The 17,266-nt window shown below is 41.4% G+C and overlaps 1 protein-coding gene across 3 annotated transcripts in view; it reads left to right on the top strand.

The window, feature by feature from the left end:
- Window positions 1-17,266, top strand: part of SHLD2 (shieldin complex subunit 2) — a 121,865-nt gene that overhangs the window by 64,803 nt on the left and 39,796 nt on the right. For all 3 annotated transcript variants that reach the window (XM_070433194.1, XM_070433193.1, XM_070433192.1), the window contains 2 exons: window positions 7,907-8,101; window positions 8,195-8,329. In XM_070433194.1, the coding sequence (XP_070289295.1) occupies window positions 7,907-8,101; window positions 8,195-8,329 (330 nt within the window). The remainder of the gene's footprint in view (window positions 1-7,906; window positions 8,102-8,194; window positions 8,330-17,266) is intronic.

The raw sequence follows: 17,266 nt of genomic DNA, 5'->3' as shown, positions 1-17,266 counted from the left end.
GTGCTAGAAATCTTGATATCATCTTGAATCTTTTCTTTACCGTCCACCTCTAAGTGTTTCTTGGATTCTACCCCTGAACTATTTTGCAAATCTATCACCCTTTTCCCCTTCATGTAGCCTTGCCTGGTTTCCAGTGCTCTTTGTATCCCGATGGACAGTTACTAGCCTCCTAAGGTTCCTCCTACTCTCTCTGTGAAAATTGATTCCTCTACATTAAAGGGTATACAAAGTAGGAGGGAAGGCATTACATCTTTATTTTCACTAATTGCTAACTGAAAATTAGTATTTCCTTCCATTATGAATAAGGCAACAACCCACAGTAATATTAGCAGTACTTGTGACTTGGTCACCAATAGAAAGCACGTAGGTTTCATATCACATTACAGTTGTTGAAGATAACTTGAATATCATCTATGCCTATGATACTTAGGCATACTTTGAAATTATAGTAGTGTTACATATATCTGCTATATCTTGTTATTTAATGTATTAATAAAGCACATAAATTATATCAGTTTTTAGATATTTTGATTACTCTATGTCCATATAATTGGTTTTGTAATCCTCTCTCATTTTATGCATTTAAAATATTATTCTGTAATAAAATTCTAAAATTAGATAATGGTAATAATTGCAGTTAGTGTTTGTGAAAGACTAAAAAAAAACCACTAAATTGTACATTTTGAAATGGTGCGATTTATGTTTGTGAATTATCTATATATATAAAAGCCTAAGCGACCGTTATGACTGAATGACTGGAAGATTGGTCGACCAGTCGCTATGAGGGGGAAGGAGGAGTGGGGAAGACAGGGAACCACACAGTGGTGGGGTGCCAACGCGGCATTGGTGTCAAGCATCCGTTCCTTCCTCGCCTGGCCCAGCGACTGTTGCCTCCTCTCCTGACCCTGCCAGGGCCTTCGGGCCCCAGAATGGGATGGGGAACCAGGGGTGGATGGCGGCAGATGCAGCCCCTATCCCAGGGGGACTGAGGGCTGGCTCCCTCCTTGGGGGCTGGCAGCCAACCTCCCGTGCCCTGACCCTCCTGCGGCCCCTCTTTTCCCCCCCATCCTTTCCCCTGGGCAGCAGCCCCCATCAGTCTGGCCCCGATTGGCCCTGATCACTAGCCAGGCCTAGGGACCCCACCCGTGCATGAATTCGTGCACTGGGCCTCTAGTAGATAAATAAAGCTGTCATAAAAATGTTATTTTGATAATGGGTCCATAGCCTTTATCAGACTATGTATCTATGGTACCTAAGGCTTGCAACCCCCTTCTCTTTGCCTGGAAATATATCCCCAGCTCTCAGTTGCTACTTAGAAAACTAGATACTTTTCCAAAATCCAGGACAAACATTCTTTCAATAAAGCCTCTTCCAACTTCCTGAGCAGTTCTTTTTGTGTGTTCTTAGAAATGCTTGTGTAGGTCTCTCATACTTTAACCCCACTGTTTATTTACTAGATTGATAGTCCCCTCAGTGTTTGGATCATGGCATGATATGTCTTTGTGTTCCTAGCACCTGGTATGATGCCTGTCACATAGTAGATGGTCTACTGAGTGAGTGAATAATGAGGCTTTAGTGTGGCATAAGAAATACATTAGGCCCTAGCTGGTTTGGCTCAGTGGACAGAGCGTCGGCCTGCAGACTGAAGGGTCCCGGGTTCTATTCTGGTCAAGGGCACATGCCTGGGTTGCAGGCTCGGTCCCCAGTAGGGGTCCTGCAGGAGGAAGCCGATTGATGATTCCCTCATCATTGATGTTTCTATTTCTCTCTCCCTCTCCCTTCCTCTCTGAAGTCAATATATACAGTGGGGCCTTGACTTACGAGTTTAATTCGTTCTGAGACCGAGCTCGTTAAGGAGCTCGTTAAGAAGCTTGTTAACTCAAATTACTCTGTCAACTCAATGCAAAAAATCGGCAGAGAGACAGCTGGTATCTCAAAAAACTCGTTAGTTGGGACACTCGTAAGTCAAGGCCCCACTGTATATAAAAGAAATACATTAGGATGTGAATGTTACTGAGGGAAGGAAAGAAGAATCATTTGTTGTTGTTTTTTCTACTAAAATCGGTTAATAGTCTCTGCTTTCTAAAAAGTACTTAAGTGTTTTTTGCTAAGATCTTAATTTGGTCAGCAATCAATCATATATTCAAACATATCTCAAAATATTTAATCAGCAAAACTCATCAATCTGTACATTTAAAATGTGTACATTTGCTCAGCTGGCGTGGCTCAGTGGTTCAGTATTGACCTATGAATCACGAGGTCATGGTTCAATTACCAGACAGGGCACATGCCAGTGTTGCTGGATTGATCCCCAGTGTGGGGCATGCAGGAGGTAGCTAATCAATGATTCTCTCTCATCATTGATGTTTCTATCTCTCTGTCCCCCCTCTCTCCCTCTCTGAAATCAATAAATTTATATTTAAAAATGTGTACATTTTATTGCATATAAAGTTTATCTCAATAGTCCTGGCCAGGTAGCTCAGTTTGTTAGAGCATCATCCCGATGTGGGTTTGATCCCTAGTCAGAGCATGAAAAAAAAAAAAGATTGTCAGTATATCTCAGTAAAAAACTAGAAAAAAAATTGAGATAGGAAAGAGAAAAACATTTAAATGGCAAAATGACTGATTAATTAAATAACTGATGTAACAATGAAGAGAAATACTATAGTGTAGCGCAAGCATGTCAAATTTGCAGCCTGTGGCCCACAACAAATATTTTTGCAGCCCAGCCAATATAATGGTATGTAAGAAACATTTTTTTAAATTAAATCTTTATTGTTCAGATTATTACAGTTGTTCCTCTTTTTTCCCCCCATAGCTCCCCTCCACCTGGTTCCCACCCCACGCTCTACTCTTACCCCCCCCCCGCCCCCCGCACAGTCCTCATCCATAGGTGTATGATTTTTGTCCAGTCTCATCCCGCACCCCTCACACCCCCTTCCCCCCGAAAATTGTCAGTCTACTCCCTTTCTATGCCCCTAATTCTATTCTGTTCACCAGTTTATTCTGTTCATCAGATTTTTTATTCACTTGATTTTTAGGTTCACTTGTTGATAGATATGTATTTGTTGTCACTTTGTTGTTCATAATTTTTATCTTTACCTTTTTCTTCTTCTTCCTCTTCTTAAAGAATATCTTTCAGCATTTCATATAATACTGGTTTGGTGGTGATGAACTCCTTTAGCTTTTTCTTATCTGTGAAGCTCTTTATCTGACTTCAATTCTGAATGACAGCTTTGCTGGGTAAAGTAATCTTGGTTGTAGGTTCCTACTATACATCACTTTGAGTATTTCTTGCCACTCCCTTCTGGCCTGCATAGTTTCTGTTGAGAAATAAGCTGACAATTGTATGGGTACTCCCTTGTAGGTAACTGTTTTTCTCTTGCTGCTTTTAAGATTCTCTCTTGTCTTTTGCTCTTGGCATTTTAATTATGATGTGTCTTGTTGTGTTCCTCTTTGGATGCCTTTTGTTTGGGGTTCTCTGCACTTCCTGGACTTGTAAATCTATTTCTTTCACCAGGTAGGGGAAGTTTTTTGTCATTATTTCTTCAAATAGGTTTTCAATATCTTGTTCTCTCTCTTCTTCTGGCTCCCCCATAATTTGGATGTTGGTACGTTTGAAGCTGTCCCAGAGGCTCCTTACACTATCTTCATATTTTTGGATTCTTTTTTCTTTTTGTTTTTCCAGTTGGGTGTGTTTTGCTTCTTCGTATTTCAAATCTTTGACTTGATTCTTGCGATCATCTAGCCTGCTGTTGGAACTCTGCATAATATCCTTTATTTCAATCAGTGTATGCTTAATTTCTAGTTGGTCCTTTTTCTTATCCTCGAGGGTCTCACTAGATTTATCGAGGGTCTCACTAAATTTATCGGCAATTTCTAGAAAATTCTTGAAAAACCTTAGAAGTGTGATTTTGAACTCTATATCCAGCAGTTTGCTTTCCTCCATTTCTGTCATTTGTGACCTGTTTCTTTGTCTCTGCATTTTTTATGCTTCCCTGTGTTGATAGAGAGGCTTTGTGTGCTAGGTGTCCTATAGGTTCCAGTGGCTCAGCCTCCCCAGTTACCTGAGGTGGACACTCTTGGTGCACCCTTTTGTGGGCTTTGTGCACAGTCTTGTTGTAGTTAAGCCTTGATTATTGTAGGTATCACTGGGAGGAATTGACCTCCAGGCCAATTGGCTGTGAGATTCAGCTGTGTCTACGGTGGGAGGACTTCTGTGCTGAAGACACCCTTCTGGGGCAAGACTTGCTTCAGTGGGGCTTTGGTGCTCTCTGAGTCTGCCCCCTGAGTGTGTCCCTTATGGATCTGAGGAGTTGTAATCTGGATAATCCCACTCTGACCACTGGGTACACTGGCTCTTGGATCTCTAAGGAGGTGCTAATTTAGCCTCTGCCTGAGGCTACCCAGCAGGAGCTACAGAGAGATCTGCAGATTCCTCTTCTTTGTTTGTGGTTTGGAGGTGCCCAGATGAGGCCCAGCTGTGAAGCAATGCAAGCTGCTGTGGGGCCTTGGGCCTTCTTTTGGAAGTTCTGGGTCTCTCTGACCCAGCTGCAGTTTGTTAGGTAATTTTACATTGTAAAGGGCCAAGCCATTCATGTGCAAAAGCCTCTGTGCACAGCTTGGGTGGGGTGGGGTCTCAGGGGATCAACAGGGAGGAGCAAACAGCTATGGCTGATCCTCAGCCCTGCCCTAAGAGGTCCAGGGTCTCAGTGTCCCATGGTAATTGCTAAAAGCACCTTTGAGAGAAATCCGCCCTCGAGTTCTGCCCTATGCCAGACTGTCCAGTTTTTCCCTGTATGAGTCTGGGTCCCCAAAAACTCACCCGGAACTGGAGTTCAGAGCAGTCGGGAGCTTGTGTCTCCCTCCCGATTGAAAAAGACAACTGCATCCTCAGTTGCTAGCCCTTTCCACGTGCGCCTCTGTACCTCTGCACTTTACTTCTGCACCTCCTCTGAGTCTCAGTGTGCTTTTCTCTTTCCTTCTAGTTATAGATTTTCCACTCAGCCAGCCTTCCTGTGGTTCTGGATGATGTCTGTTTTGTCTTTTAGTTGTATTTTTGAAGTGGTTGTGGGAGGCAGCAATTTCAGGTGTTTACCTAGGCTGCCATTTTGGTTTCTCCTCTGTAAGAAACATTTTAATAAAAATTTCATAACTTAATTTTTACAATATCTTGTTATACATAACTAGTGGCCTGGTACACGAATTTGTGCACATTGAAAGGAAATTAAATAGCAGAACTATTTTAATAGCGCTATTCGACCTTTCTCTATAACAGAAGTGTCAACCAAATTCACAATTGACAATGACAGATAGAAACATGTGTGGGATTGGTGCCAGCGAGAGCTTTATATGTATAGCACATGCATGAGTCAACTTAGCCTTTTATATATATAGAATAAACTTGCTTAATTCGATCTGCTTTCTGATTTAGCTATACTTTTTCCAGCCCAGTGAAGCACACCAACTTCTCTTTCAGGTAACTGTCAGCAACACAGCAGTAAATATCAATATTGTGCCAGGCCAGTACAGACAAGGGTTTGGTGAGCCTGGGGGCAGGGGGCGAGGGGGGCGGTGAAGGATTAAAGAAAAGACAGACAAAGAGAATAAGCTGGGGCTCGGTGGATCTCCTGTGCCTGGCTGAGGCTACAGAGAAGGATTTATTTTATAGTCAGAGGTAAACAAGATAGTGGTCACCATAGTTACAATGTTCTTGTGGGTTTCACTTGTTTTAGAAGCACTAGCTGCACCTCCCACAGCCCATTAGCTACGTTTCTATGAAGTTTGAAACTTTTGTTTTTTTTGCGGCCCAGAAAGGATCTAGGGAGTATCATAAGGTCAAGCTTAATTATACTAAGAGGGTTGTGCCCTGTAAGCTGGGACTTGTTTGTGGCTTTGCCAATAGGTCAGTCCGAGGCTTAACCCTACAGTCACTCCCTACATATATGAAGCAGATTATTATTATAGATCACGCAGGGAGAACAAAGGGTAAAATATTTAATTGCAGCAGTGTTTGATTATATTCTGCACAGTGAGAAAACCTGAAGTCATTTTCAAGGTCCACCATTTCTTCTTTTCAGTCCGGTCAAGTTTTTAAATTTCTTTTTTTTTCCCACAATGATTTACTTTTTTTTTTTAAAAAAATAAATCTTTATTGTTCAGATTATTACAGTTGTTCCTCTTTTCCCCCCCATAGCTCCCCTCCACCCAGTTCCCACCCCACCCTCTGCCCTTACACCCCCCCCCCCCCTGCCCCGTCCTCATCCATAGATGTACGATTTTTGTCCATAAATTTCTAAATCTCCATTTTCTGGCTAATGAAAAGAAAATAGGATTCCATCGAGTCTACTATCTAGCTACTCTAGGACTTCTGTGAAGATCAAATGAGATGAGGCACAGGAAAATGTTTCACAGACATTTGATTAAAGTGTAAAATGTTTCCACCTGGCTATAAAGTAAGTCATGTTCCTGGGCTGAAGAAACTCCAAGGAGGCTGGTCGCTAGGGAGAGGAAGCCAGGTGTTGCTACGTGACGTCATTACCCAGTGCCCACAGTGAACGTTTCCAGGCTGGACTCGCTGTGGGCTGCATTTTGCCCCATGGGGTCTCGGCAGCATTGGCTGCGATTTGGTGGGGTGTTTCTCAGGGGTGGTGGTGGGGCCTATGTCCTACTTGGGGGAAGCTGAGTGTTGTTTTGTGGGCACCAGGTCTGTGGTGCCATTTCTTTGTTAATGGCCAGTGCGTGTCATGGCAGCTCCTGCATTGAGTGTCTCCCCCCTGGTGGTCAGTGTGCATCATAGCGACTGGTTGGATGGTCAGACACTCAGCATATTAGCCTTTTATATATATAGATTATTAATAATGAACTACAACATCCGCTAATGACTGATTACTATAATCATGTTTCATTCATTTCCCCTACACGCAGGTGTACCATTTCTCTCCACTAATACTAGCAGCAAATATTTTAGCAACTGATTGCCACGTCATTAGTCTTGTACTAATTTGTTTGTTGTGCACAACAGGAAATATTTTGCTTTTGGAGAACAAGAAAAACAGGTTTATTTGCGTTACGCTTATTAATTTGTGCACTTATTCAGTATCTTATAAGTTAATGTTCAGCAAAAAATATTAATTTTTATTAAAATGTTCTGTTATTTTATGTTAACCATTACTCATTTATTTCAGCCCTTTGTATTCAGTATGTCTCTTTTGAAATAAATCTACGTTTCTATGAAGTTTGAAACTTTTGTTTTTTTTGCGGCCCAGATAAACTTAAACCTTGTTTATTTGGCCCGTGTTAGCCTTTGAGTTTGACATGCTTGGTGCAGCACATACTCAAATGCCACATGAGAGTTAGAGATAAAAGGAGAAATCCCTGGGAGCCTAAGTGGTTATTATTCTGTGTAATATTTGGGAAGGCAGAGAGGAGGATGACAGCATTACAGCCAATGAAATGGTGAGGACAGAGGCTGAGAAGTACAAGGCATGTTCAGGGAAAGTCAATTAGGTGACTTTTAGAGTATTTCAGATGTGACATGCTAAGTTCCGAGGAAGAACGGCATGGAGAACTGGGAAAGCCGTGATCAAATCAGGGATTAGAGAAACAATTGGAGGAGTCAAAAATAACTGGAATGTTCTTGGTTATTTGGTGAAAAAATAGAGAAGTGAGGGAACAGGGCAAGTTTTTTGGAGATAGTAAATAATTATATTTCTATTGATTAAAAATATCAAGTTTATTTTTGCATCTAAATTGAGTCCAGGGTCTACATGTTTTGTAGAAATGAAATCATGTTTTACATTTAATCACACTTTACAATGTAAAATACAGTATAAGAAAATACTGTGTTGCCATGAAAATAGAATGTTACCATCTTTTGTGTGTATGTGTGTTTGTTTTCTTTCAGATTCCAGTATAGTTAGTGATGTTGTACTTCAGGACTTACTGGCACATGTATCTTCAAAGCATTCCTATCTCCGAGACCTCCGTCTGAGGCCGCCCCAGGAAGTGAGCAATGTGGAGTTCGTGGCTCTGGAGCAGCTCCAGCCCGGTGTGCTAGTCCATGCGCTGCTCAGAGTGGTGGATGTCTCTGTACTGACAGGTGATCAGATACAAGGCCTTCTTAGTGTACAATTTGGTTAACATTATATATTTATTGTTAGACATTATAAATAAAACAGTCCTTTTTTTCCAGAGGCGGTATATAGTTATAGAGGACAGAAACAAAGTAAAGTTCTGTTAACAGTGGAACAGGCCCAAGGTCAACATTATGTGCTTATATTATGGGGTTGTGGAGCAGCCTGGTACCCTCAACTTCAAAGGAAAAAAGGTAAATACAACAAAAAGTGTTTGATCTACTTATAGTTATGTAAATACTTAATGCTTATGAGCCTAAGTTGAGAATTTTAAGAGGTTAGATTACATTTGACATATGAGATTATGATGAAATATTCTTCTGTTATAATTTTATACCTCCTGTAAGCAAATCAGTAATTCAAAAAGTCCTCTGTAGTTAAAAGTGGTAAAGGAAAAGCTTCCACTTACTCCTAAATATACTACTTTACCATTTAAGTGGAGGTTTGATCTCCTTCAGAGAATGTTCCTTAAAATTTTAATTCTGGAGAAGCTTCTACAACTTTTATTCAGTGAAAGTCCTCTGCTAAATAAACCTCTCTGGTATAGGTTGATGTTCAACCACTTAGCCATGCTGGCCAGGCTATTCCAGTTATTTTAAACTAGGGGCCCAGTGCACGAATTGGTGCACCTTGAAAGGAACTGTGGGCTGCGAGGCTGCGGTAGGCACAGGGGCGGGCCTTGGCCCATCCTCCGTGCCCCCCGCCCAGCCCCTCCTTCCGTGGCCCCTGGTCTCCTGTATGCTGGCAGCCCTGCTCCTGCTGCCACCCCTCCCATGCGCTGATGGCGCTGGCCTGGCTTGCATCTGCTGAAGGCATGGAGCGATTGGGGCTGGTGCCAGCAGCGGATGCGAGTGGGGCCGGTGCAGTCAGTGGGTGCAAGTGGTGGCGGTGGCTGCTGCTCCAATCACCGCTCAGGAGCAGGGGGAGGTGGAGAAGCCCGCAGGGGTGATCAGGGCCGGCAGCCGCCACTCACACCTGCTCATGGCTCGGAGCAATTGGGACCGGCGCTGGGCACCAGCAGCGGGTGCGAGCGCCGGGTGGGACTGCGGCATGCGAGAGCAAAGAATTTTCAGTAACCACCAGAGGCTTGCCTCGATGACAGCGACTGTTGCCCTGCCTTGGTCTGGCACCCCTGCTCACCTGCTCCACCATCCCGCCGTGGCCAACACCCACCATGTTCCGCACATGCCCCCTCGTGGTCAGCACATGTCATAGCGACTGGTTGTTTGGTTGGTCAGTTGTTCCAATGGTTCCAGTTGTTCTGCCATTTGGTCTATTTGAGTATTAGCCTTTTATTATATAGAATGTGTAGATTACTAGCCATCCATAGAATGTTTATGTTTAAAATATGACCCATAATTACATTTTTCTTTACAGCATAAATTAATAATTTATCATGTATTGTATAAGTGGAATTGATGTTTTAATAAAATAATGTATTTTTCTTTTGGATATTATATCATCCTTTAGTTGTAACAGTCAGAGATAATATAATTAGTGGCTCACAAGTTATTTTACCCATATAAATAAATTCAGAGATTAAGTGTGTGATCATTCTATTTACCTGAATATCTCTTCCCAAACTTTTACCTACAAAATAGTTACCTAAAGATAGAATCTGTCACACTGTCTCCCTTAATCATTAATAGCCTATGACTAAGATCTGAGATAAGTCTGACTTTTGGCTTTAATGTTATGATCAAACAGTGACAAACATTTGTTTAGTTGAGAAATCAGATAAACATCTGTCAATGATAGATTAACTTTCCTTATTGACCACTGTTTCATTGCCAGAGCATGAGTCTAGTGCATGTTGATCAAAATGTAGGTCAGAGGTGTTATTCCAGTTCTAATGAAGCTATAGCAAAGCAGATTGTTCCAAGCTTAATGGGAATATTCTCTTAAAATTAATAGCTATTGGGCTAATAGAAGAGAAATTATAGTTTACTCTAGATAATTCTATGGTATTTAGGTTAATACTGAAAATTTATGAATCAAAGCATAAAGATGTATTTGTTCTTTATTCATTCATTCAGCATACTTATAACCATGATTTTAAAAAAATTTCTTTATTGTTAAATAATTGCAGATGCTCCCCTCCGTTTTTCCCCCCAGTGACCTCTTCCTTCAACCCACTCCCGTGCCCTCCTCAGGCCTTTATCCCACTATTGTCCCATGGGTTATGCATATCCTATATAATAAAAGGGTAATATGCAAATAGACCAAAAGGCAGAACAACTGAACAACCAATCAGAGCGTAATATGTTAATGATATGCTAAGGTTGCTCAGCTGCTTGCTATGACGTGCACTGACCATCACGGGGCAGACGCTCTGACCTATAGGTTAGCTTGCTGCTGGGGTTCAGCCGATTGATTGGGACTGAGATGGGCCAGACATGCCCTGAAGCCCTCCTTTGGTCCCTCCCCAGCCTGATCGTGCACCTGTGGGGTCCCTCAGCCTGGCCTGCACCCTCTTGCAATCCGGGACTCCTTGAGGGATGTCTGAGAGCTGGTTTCAGCCCGATCCCGCAGGCCACTCCCTTTGGGATGGCGCCAGATTCAGGGCTCATGGCTGGTGAGTGCTGCTGCAGCAGCGCAAACCTGTCCTGATTGGGACTGATTGGGCATGAGCCCGTGGCAGGCACAGTGGGGCCGGGATGAGCGGGAGCAGCAGGTAGGAGCTGCAGGCAGCATTGGACTGTGGGTTTCGGCCTGATCCCTGCAGGCCACCCAGAGGGACCCCACTCATGCACGAATTCATGCATCGGGCCTCTATTATGTATATAAGTTCTTTGGTTGATCTCTTTCCACCCTCTCCCTTCTCTCTGAGAATCCTCAACCTGTTGTATGCCTCCATGTCTCTGGCTCTATTTTGTTTCTCAGTTTATTTTGCTCATTAGATTTCACATATGTGAGATCATGTGATATTTGTCTTTCTCTGACTGGATTATTTCACTTAGCATGATACTTTCCAGGTCCCTCCATGCTGTCTCAAAGGGTAAAAGATCCTTCTTTTTTTACTGCTGCGTAGTATTGCATGGTGTAAATGTACCACAGCTTTTTTATCTATCATCTACTGATGGGCACTTGGGCTGTTTCTAGTTCTTAGCTATTGTAAATTGTGCTGCTATGAACATACATTCTTTCTGATTGATGTTTTGGGCTTCTTAGGATATATTCCTAGAAATGGGATTACTGGGTCAAATGGGAGTTCCATTTTTAATTTTTTGAGGAAACTCCATACTGTTTTCCGTAGTGGCTGTACCAGTCTGCATTCCCATCAGTAGTGTACTACGGTTCCTTTTTCTCCACATCCTTGCAGGCACTTGTCATTTGTTGATTTATGTATTGATGGTAGCCATTTGGCAGGTGTCATTTTAATTTGCATGTCTCTGATGATTAGTGGCATTGAGTATTTTTATACATTTCTAGGCCATTTGTATATCCTCTTTGGAGAAGTTTCTATTTATTGTGTCTGCATACTTTTTAATTGGATTGTTTCTTTTCCTTTTGTTGAGTTATATGAGTGCTTTATATATTTTGGAAATTAACCCCTTATCAGATATATCATTGGCAAATATGTTGTCCTATACAATGAGTTCCCTTTCATTTTGGTGCTGGTTTCTTTTGCTGTGCAGAAGCTTTTTATTTTGATGTTGTCCCATTTGTATATTTTATTCTCTTTGTTGCACTAGGCCTTGTATCAGTGAAAATTCTGCTTTGTGAAATGTCTGAGATTTTGTTGCCTACATTTTCTTCTAGGATTTTTATAGTTTCATGACTCACATTTAAGTCTTTTGTCCATTTTGAGTTTATTCTTGTTTATGGTGTAAGTTGGTGGTATAGTTTCATTTTTTTTTGGCATGTACCTGTCTAATTTCCCCCTCACCATTTATTGAAGAGACTGTCTTTACTCCATTGTATGCTCTTGCCTCTTTTGTCAAATATTATTTGAGCATAATGGCTTGAGTCGATTTCTGGGTTCTCTGTTCTGTTGCAATGGTCTATATGCCTGTTCTTGTGCCAGTACCAGGCTGTTATGAGTACAGTGGCTTTATAGTATAGCTTGATATCTGATGTTGTGATCCCTCCAACTTTTTTCTTCGTTCTTAAGAATGCTGTGGCTATTTGAGGTCTTTTTCGGTTCCATATAAATTTTTTGGGTGTTTATTCTAGCTCTGTGAAATATACCATTGGTATTTTAATAGAAATTGCATTGAATCTATAGATTGCTTTGGGTAGCATGGACATTTTAATGATGTCAATTCTACCAATCTATTAACATGGTATATTCTTCCACTTGTTTATATCTTCTATCTCTTTTTTAAACATTCTATAGTTTTCCAAGTACAGGTCTTTTACCTCCTTGATTATGTTTATTCCTAAGTATCTTACTTTTTTTGTTGCAATGGTAAATGGGATTGTTTGTTTTGTTTCTCTTTCTAAGAGTTCATTATCCCATGTAATAAAGAGGGAATATGCTAATTGACCCTCACATCATCACAAAAGATGGCAGTGCCCACAGCCAATAAGGCGACAATATGCTAATTGACTGCCCCACCCTCAAAGATGGCGGTGCCCACAGCCACAAGATGGTGGTGCCCAGTCCCCTCAGCTGTGCCAGGGCGGCAGGCGCATGGCCTTGCCATGTGCCTGCCTCTGGATCCCCCAGTCCCCTCAGCCCCCAGGCCTCCCAGGGCCAGCCCGAGGCACAGGCAAGCCTAGGATGGCAACTGCCTAGCCAATGCCCGGGGCTCAGGCAAGCCTCAGATGTCAGCTGCCCAGCTGCCTAGGGCTGGCCCAAAGTGCATGCAAGCCTCAGATGGCGGCTGCCCAGCCGCCCAGGGCCGGCCGAGGCTCAGGTATCCAGGGCCGGCCGAGGCTTGTTCTGTCGCTAGTGGCAGCAGCAGTGGTGTGATGGGGCATCGCCTTCCCCTGATTGCCAGTTGCCTTCTGCCCCTGAGGGCTCCCGGACTGTGAGAGGGGGCAGGCCAGGCTGAGGGACACCCCCTCCAGTGCATGAATTTTCATGCACCGGGCCTCTAGTTGGTATATAAAAATGCCAATGATTTCTGGGTGTTAATTTTGTATCATTGCTGAGAGTTTGTATCAAAAATGTGTTGGATTTTGTGGATGCTTTTTCTGCATCTAGTAATATGATCATGTGATTTTTGTCTTTCAATTTGTTTATCTGATGTATCACGTTTATTGATTTGCAAATATTGTACCAGCCTTGCATCCCTGGAATAAATTCTACTTGTTCATGGTGTATGATATTTGTAATATATTGCTGGATCCAATTTGCTAATATTTTGTTGAGAATTTTAGCATCTATGTTCATCAGGGATATTAGCCTGTAGTTCTCTTTATTTGTCTTATCTGGTTTTAGAATTAGGATAATGCTGGCTTCATGAAAAGAGCTTGGAAGTGTTCCTTCCTCTTGGATTTTTTGATTTAGTTTGAGAATGATAGGTGGTAGTTCTTTTTGAATATTTGGTGAACTCCTTTGTGAATCCTGCCAGGTCAGGGCATTTGTTTGCTAGGAGGTTTTTTTGTTTGATATTTTTTTAAAATCCTCACCCAAGAATATATTTGTTCTTTGATTTTTAGAGAGAGTGGAAGAGACCAGGAGAGTCAGAGTGAGAAAATCAATGTGTGAGTGACACTTCGATTGGTTGCCTCCCACACGTACCCCAATGGGGGCCGGAGATCAAGCCTGCAACCAAGGTACCTGCCCCTGGTTGGAATCAAACCTGTGACCCTTTGGTCTGCAGGCCGTCATTCTATCCTCTGAGTCAAACTGGCCAGGGCAGGTATTTTTTTATATTTTTTGTTACTACTTCAATTTCATCAGTTGTTATCAGCCTATTCAGGTTTTCTGATTCTTCCTGATTCAGTTTTGGAAGGTTGTATTTTTCTAGGAATTTGTCCATTTCATCCAAGTTTTCCAGGTTATTGGCATATAGTTGTTAATTGTATTTGCTTACAATCCTTTGTATTTCTGTAATGTCAGTTGTTACTTCACCTCTTTCATTTCTGATTTTATTTATTTAAATCCTCTCTCTTTGTTTCTCGATGAGTCTAGCTAGAGGTTCATCAATGCTGTTTATTTTTCCAAAGAACCAGCTCTTGGTTTTATTGATCTTTTGTATTTTTTTTAGTCTCTATGTCATTTATTTCTGCTCTGAATCTCTATTATTTCCTTCCTTCTACTTACTCTGGGCTTTTCTTGTTGTTCTAATTCTTTAAGTTGTAGGATTAGATAGTTTATTAGCAATTTTTTTTTGTTTCTTGAGGTAGGCCTGTAGTGCTATGAACTTCCCTCTCAGGACTGCTTTAGCTCTGTCCCATAGATTTGGAGATGTTGTGTGTTCATTTTCATTTTTTTTCTAGAATTTTTAAATTTCTTTCTTGATCTCATTGGTTACCCATTCATTGTTTAATAACATGCTATTTAACCTCTGTGTGTTTGAATGTTTGGGGGTGGTTTTATTGTAGTTCATCTCTAGTTTTATGCCATTGTGATCCAAGAAGATGCTTGATATGATTTTATTACCCTTGATTTTATAGTGACTTAGTTTGTGTCCTAACATGTGGTCTATCTTTGAAGAGATGTGCACTTGAGAAGAATGTATGTTCTGCAGCTTTGGGCTGAAATGTTCTGAAAATGTCTATTAAATCCTTTTGATCTATTGTGTCATTTAGGGTCACTGTTTCTTTATTGATTTTCTGTCCAGAAGATCTCTCCAGTGATATCAGAAGGGTGTTAAAATCCCCATACTATGATTATATTGCTGTCAATCTCTCCCTTTAAATCCTCCAGAAGATTTTTTAAAATATGTATTTGGGTGCTCTTATATTGGGTGCATATATATTTACCAGGGTTATGTCCTCTTGTTGTATTGATCCTTTTAGTATTATGTAGTGACCTTCTTTGTATCTTGTTATGGCCTTTGCTTTGAAGTCTGTTTTGTCAGATAAGAGTATTTCTACCCTGGCTTTTTTTTTCTTCCCCACTTCCATTTGCCTGGAAAAATTTTCCATTTTTTCACTTTCATCCTGTTTGAGTCCTTAGTTCTTAGGTGGGTCTTTTTGTTGACAGCATACAAATAGGTCATGTTTTTGTATCCATTCAGCTACCCTATGTCTTTTAATTGGAGTGTTTATGCCATTTACATTTAAGGTTATTATTGATAGGTACTTATTTGTTGCTATTTTCTTTTTTTTTAATTAAATATTTATTGTTCAGATTATTACATTTGTTCCTCTTTTTTCCCCCCATAACTCCCCTCCTTCCAGCTCCCACCCCACCCTCCGCCCTCACTCCCTACCCACTGTCCTCATCCATAGGTGCACGATTTTTGTCCAGTCTCTTCCCACATCTCCCACACCCCTTCCCCCCCCCCAAGAATAGTCAGTCCATTCCCTTTCTATGTCCCTGATTCTATTATAATCAACAGTTCATTCTGTTCCTCAGATTATTTATTCACTTGATTCTTAGATTCATTTGTTGATAGATGCATATTTGTTGTTCATAATTTGTATTTTTACCTTTTTCTTCTTCTTCCTCTTTTTAAAGGATACCTTTCAGCATTTCATATAATACTGGTTTGGTGGTGATGAACTCCTTTAGCTTTTCCTTATCTGTGAAGCTCTTTATCTGACCTTCAATTCTGAATGATAGCTTTGCTGGATAAAGTAATCTTGGTTGTAGGTTCTTGGCATTCATCACTTTGAATATTTCTTGCCACTCCCTTCTGGCCTGCAAAGTTTCTGTTGAGAAATCAGCTGACAATCGTATGGGTACTCCCTTGTAGGTAACTGTTTTTCTCTTGCTGCTTTTAAGATTCTCTCTTGTCTTTTGCTCTTGGCATTTTAATTATGATGTGTCTTGGTGTGGTCCTCTTTGGATTCCTTTTGTTTGGGGTTCTCTGCGCTTCCTGGACCTGTAAGTCTATTTCTTTCACCAGGTGGGGGAAGTTTTCTGTCATTATTTCTTCAAATAGGTTTTCAATATCTTGCTCTCTCTCATCTTCTGGTACCCCTATAATTCTGATGTTGGTACGTTTGAAGCTGTCCCAGAGGCTCCTTACACTATCTTCATATTTTCGGGTTCTTTTTTCATTTTGCTTTTCTGGTTGGGTGTTTTTTGCTTCTTCGCATTTTAAATCTTTGACTTGATTCTTGCGCACCTCTGGTCTGCTGTTGGGAGTCTGTATAATATTCTTTATTTCAGTCCGTGTATGCTTAATTTCTAGTTGGTTCTTTATCACAGCATCGAGGGTCTCATTAGATTTCTTGTAGATCTCAATAAGTTTATCGGCGGCTTCTAGACAGTTTTTGAGAGACCTTAAAAGTGTGGTTCTGAACTCAATATCCTCCCTTGATAGTTTTGTCCTGTTTCTTTGTCTCCGAATTTTTTACGCTTTCTTGGTGCACTCCCTAGTGGTCTTTGTGCGCAGTCTTGTTGTAGTTAAGCCTTGATTATTGTAGTTAATACTACAGGTATTTGACCACCAGGCCGACTGGCTGTGAGAATCAGCTGTGTCTGCAGTGGGAAAACTTCTGTCCTCTGAAGAGGTGCTAATCTAGCCTTTGCCTGAGGCTATCCAGCAAATGGCTCTGCGCAGGGCTTGGGTGGGGCGGGTCCCAGGGGATCTTTGTATTTTCCACACTGCGCCTCCTCTGAGCCTCGGTATGCTGTTCTCTTTCCTTTTAGTTGAAGAAGCTCTCCTCAGCCAGCCTTTCTGTGGTTCTGGGTGATGTCCGTTCCGTCTTTTAGTTGTATTTTTGAAGTGGTTGTTCGAGGCAGCAAACTCTGATGTTTACCTATGCTGCCATCTTGGTTCGCTATTTTTAGTCTTTATGTCTATGTTCCCCCCTCTGTTTCTATTTCTTCTTCTTAAAACAGTACCTTTAGCATCTCTTGCAGTGCTGGTTTAGTGGTAATAAACCCCTTTAGCCTTCTTTTTGTCTGTGAATCTTCTAATTTCACCTTCAATTTTGAATGATAGCCTTGCTGGATAGAGTAGTCTTAGAGTCACTTCCTTGTTTTTTATTACCTTGAATACTTCATGCCACTCCCTTCTGGTCTGAAGTGTTTCTATTGAGAAATCAGCTGGCAGCCTAAT

The sequence above is a fragment of the Myotis yumanensis genome, unplaced genomic scaffold (assembly GCF_028538775.1).
Source record: "Myotis yumanensis isolate MYYU_CA2020_CCGP unplaced genomic scaffold, mMyoYum1.0.hap1 SCAF_13, whole genome shotgun sequence".
Classification (NCBI taxonomy): domain Eukaryota; kingdom Metazoa; phylum Chordata; class Mammalia; order Chiroptera; family Vespertilionidae; genus Myotis; species Myotis yumanensis.
This window is presented reverse-complemented; position numbering and strand designations above follow the sequence as displayed.